The sequence below is a fragment of the Solanum tuberosum genome, unplaced genomic scaffold (genome assembly GCF_000226075.1).
Source record: "Solanum tuberosum cultivar DM 1-3 516 R44 unplaced genomic scaffold, SolTub_3.0 scf00472, whole genome shotgun sequence".
Lineage (NCBI taxonomy): Eukaryota > Viridiplantae > Streptophyta > Magnoliopsida > Solanales > Solanaceae > Solanum > Solanum tuberosum.
The window spans coordinates 268,295-271,844 of NW_006239396.1; the positions used below are offsets into that span (position 1 = coordinate 268,295).

Here is a 3,550-nt window from a genome sequence, read left to right on the forward strand (position 1 = left end):
AAATTGTATATACACATGCAAATACATATATATTCGTCCTATACACTTATAATTATACAATAAAAATATTCTCCTGCTCAGTTTTATGCTTGTATAATGTATAATTTATGTTTGTCAACGATTTATACAAACGAGAGGCTAACAACAATTTATACAAATGGCCTGCCAGCGAAATTATACAATTCTGAAGAGGAGCCAACGAATTATACAATTGCTTCTTTTTGTATATATGTATAGCGAATTATACATATATATATGTTTGCTATGGAGCGCAATTATGCAAACTTTGCTATAGCATACAAATATGACTTTTTTGTTTGCTATATGTGAAAGTTTCTCTTTTTATTATTATTATTATTATTATTTATACATTATAGTTTAATATTTGTAAATAATTTGTCTTTAAGCCCTTATGAAGTGATATTATTAGGTCATTAACAAAGATTGTGATAGAGTGGTAAGTCTTTCTTAATCCCTAGTCAGATGTACCTGGTTCAACCTTTGAAGGATATAGAATCGTTTTTGTTAGAAAGTGTCTTACCTCAAATATGGTACTTTCGAGGGTAAATTCAGATTGAGTAGGTCGTGTTTTATTAATAAGAGTATAACACGATGGATTTGTTCCACTTTTAAAAGGAAAGATTTTTTTTATTAAGCCATATTAGCACTAATCTATACTAACATTAGTTTTTAAAAAGGTAAATATCTCTCCACTATGTAAAGCATATATATAGTTGTGGCAAAGATTAATTTGTTAATTTAAGAGGTGATAAACTTTACCAAAATGAATTCGATTCACAAATACAGTTGAATATAAAATGTTTAAAAAAAATCTTCATCTTTTTTTTATCTTCTAATTTACAATTATCTTTACATAAAAGATTTAAAAAATTGTCATAGAACAAAAAAGAAATAGAAAAAAAGAATTTTGTATCTAATCCTTGTGGATAGAAATGTAGACTAGACTAGATATGTACGGCCCTTCAAATAATATCCATAATAGACTTGTTTTTGATAATAGATGAACTCAATTCTCATATACTATCGACGCTACGATTGTACCGTCGAAAAATCATCGAACATTCTGGTAACTCTCCGAGATCACCGTACAATGATTGGTCCTCCTCGCCGATCGGCAACATGAATGCCACGTCATCATCAACCCAAGTGGACCCCACCATCGTCGGAGAAGTACAATATTCCAACAATGTGGGGCCCACATAGGAGAAACAACCTAATAACTCTCCGGCACCGACCTCGGCCATGATGAAGTCTCTTTCGGGTTGGTAGGTGAAGACGGCCAATTGATCGGTGCTTGTGGAGGCAGAAGTGGTGGTTGGGTGGCGGTGTTTGGTGGTGGCTGCCGGAAGAGGGTGGTTGTGGTCGGAGGAGTAGGTGATAATGAGTACATTGGGGTCGTGGTGGCAACGCTCTACTTGTTTTTTTGCTGGACAACCTTTTGAACTACTACATCGATAATAACCCCTGCATGAGATTACATGCTAATGTTAAAAGAATAATTATTTTATTTTATTTTTTACACAAATGGTATAAAAATTATGAAACAAAATTATATACATAATTGTTGTAAATGAATTTATATTTTTTATGAACTTAAGTTGGAGAAAGAAAACTACAATTGACAATACTAAAAAAATCACTTATTTTACACTAAAAAAGATGTACAATGATTATTCTCATCGATATTTTGATTGAATCGGTAAGAAAAGAAGCATTAGTAAAGTTTTTATTATGAAATTTTTTGGAAGTTTTCACAATTTCAGTGAGAATCTGTTTATCATCATGCATTTTTTTTTTGTGAACTGATTCGATGAAAAAGGAGTAAAAAAATATATTTTATAACATAAATTATTTACTCATGATTCGCGATGAATAAAACCTTTATTCTAGTAGTTTGAATCATATGAAATGCAACTTTTAATTTGTAACTCTTTAGGATTAGCATTGATTTAAGAAAAATCTAGTAATCGACATATTATAACAAGTTAAATTTCATTAGTGGTGAACTTGTTTATAATCTATGTATATAAATTCATAATGAAGTGGAATGAATATCTATCATGAGAGGCCAGAGTTTAAATCTCCATCAATATAAAAAAAATATTTAGATAATTTTCCTCATATATCTAAATTATTTTGATGTTCTAATTATCTAATACTTATACTAGTAAAATGATTGGGTATCTAATACTTATATTGATCAAAGATAATAAGGATTTAATAAATAATCGAAGTACGTATAAATTAATCGAACATCACTAGTATTACTAAAAATCTTAATAAAAACACAACAGCAAAATCACCAAAATTTTGCAATCTCAAAACTTTTATGGAACCTTCTTTTTATTAGTGGAATAAAAGAAAGTACTATGATTTGTTCTTTTTTTTTCACAAATTAGGAATAAACCAAAAATTAGTGGAACTTGATCCCATATAAGTGGATTACAAAGCTGTTTTAATAATCTATTGAAGCTTTTTTATATATAGATATAATTGAGTCAGAATTTTCACTTAAATTTTTTTAAATATAGTAAATAAACATATAAAAAAATCAATTTTTTTTTTTTATTGAGACCCTTTCATTTGGTACCCTAGTTAGATACCTTCTTCACACTTATATATATGTATTTCAAGCAAATAAGATTACAAAAGAAAAAAATTTAAATATAGTAAATAAACATATAAAAAAATCAATTTTTTTTTTTTTTTTTATTGAGACCCTTTCATTTGGTATACTAGATAGATACCTTCTTCACACTTATATATATGTATTTCAAGCAGATAAGATTACAAAAGAAAAAATGATTTGAAAGGAGTATTGCTATTATGCGCTATAGTTTGTCAATCATTTTCAACTTTGATATGATCAAAGTAAGATAAATTTCATTTTTACTTTGAATTCATACAATATAATTTTTTAACAAAGACTACGTTCATGATACTTACCTTGGTCACTTTTAGGGTTGATGTCATAATGTAACAAGTGGGCATACTAGCCAGGGGCGGACCTACAGTGGTTCAAGTGGATTTATATGAACCCACTTCGTTGAAAAATAACACTGTATATATATGTATATTTAAATCAGTTTTAAAATTTTATATGTATATATTAATTTTGAACCCACTAACACAAGTCTGAAGCTTAGCCGAGTGGTTGAGGGGGTTCAATTTTCCCAGCCAACCCGAGATCGAATCCCCATTGCCACATTTTAGTTTTAATTCATTTTTCTGATATATAAAACGTTTTTTGTCCTCTATGTATGTGTAACTTTTGTCCTTTTAGTTACTTAGAAACTATAAAAAGTAGAACAACTTTTTACTTTTACAATTAAAAGTCCAATAGTCAACAACTTTTGTCCTTTTTAAAAATAAAAAAAAACTCAACTAAAAAGGCACTAATCTCTATTATTCTCAATTCTAAAAATCCTTTTGTCTTCTTCTTTGTTGAATGTTTTTCGCTCTTGATTCTAGTCTTTATATATACATATATGATTATTGTGGTTATTTTTTATTTCTTCAACTAAAAAAT

The 3,550-nt window shown here is 28.5% G+C and overlaps 1 protein-coding gene across 1 annotated transcript in view; it reads right to left on the reverse strand.

Annotated features, from left to right (window-relative positions):
* Positions 1-1,014: 1,014 nt before the first annotated feature.
* LOC102584586 (probable WRKY transcription factor 65) overlaps positions 1,015-3,550 on the reverse strand; it is a 4,427-nt gene continuing 1,891 nt past the window's right edge. Inside the window, exon 3 of the mRNA XM_006364035.2 lies at positions 1,015-1,485. Coding sequence (XP_006364097.1) covers positions 1,035-1,485 — 451 coding nt within the window. The 3' untranslated portion in view covers positions 1,015-1,034. The remainder of the gene's footprint in view (positions 1,486-3,550) is intronic.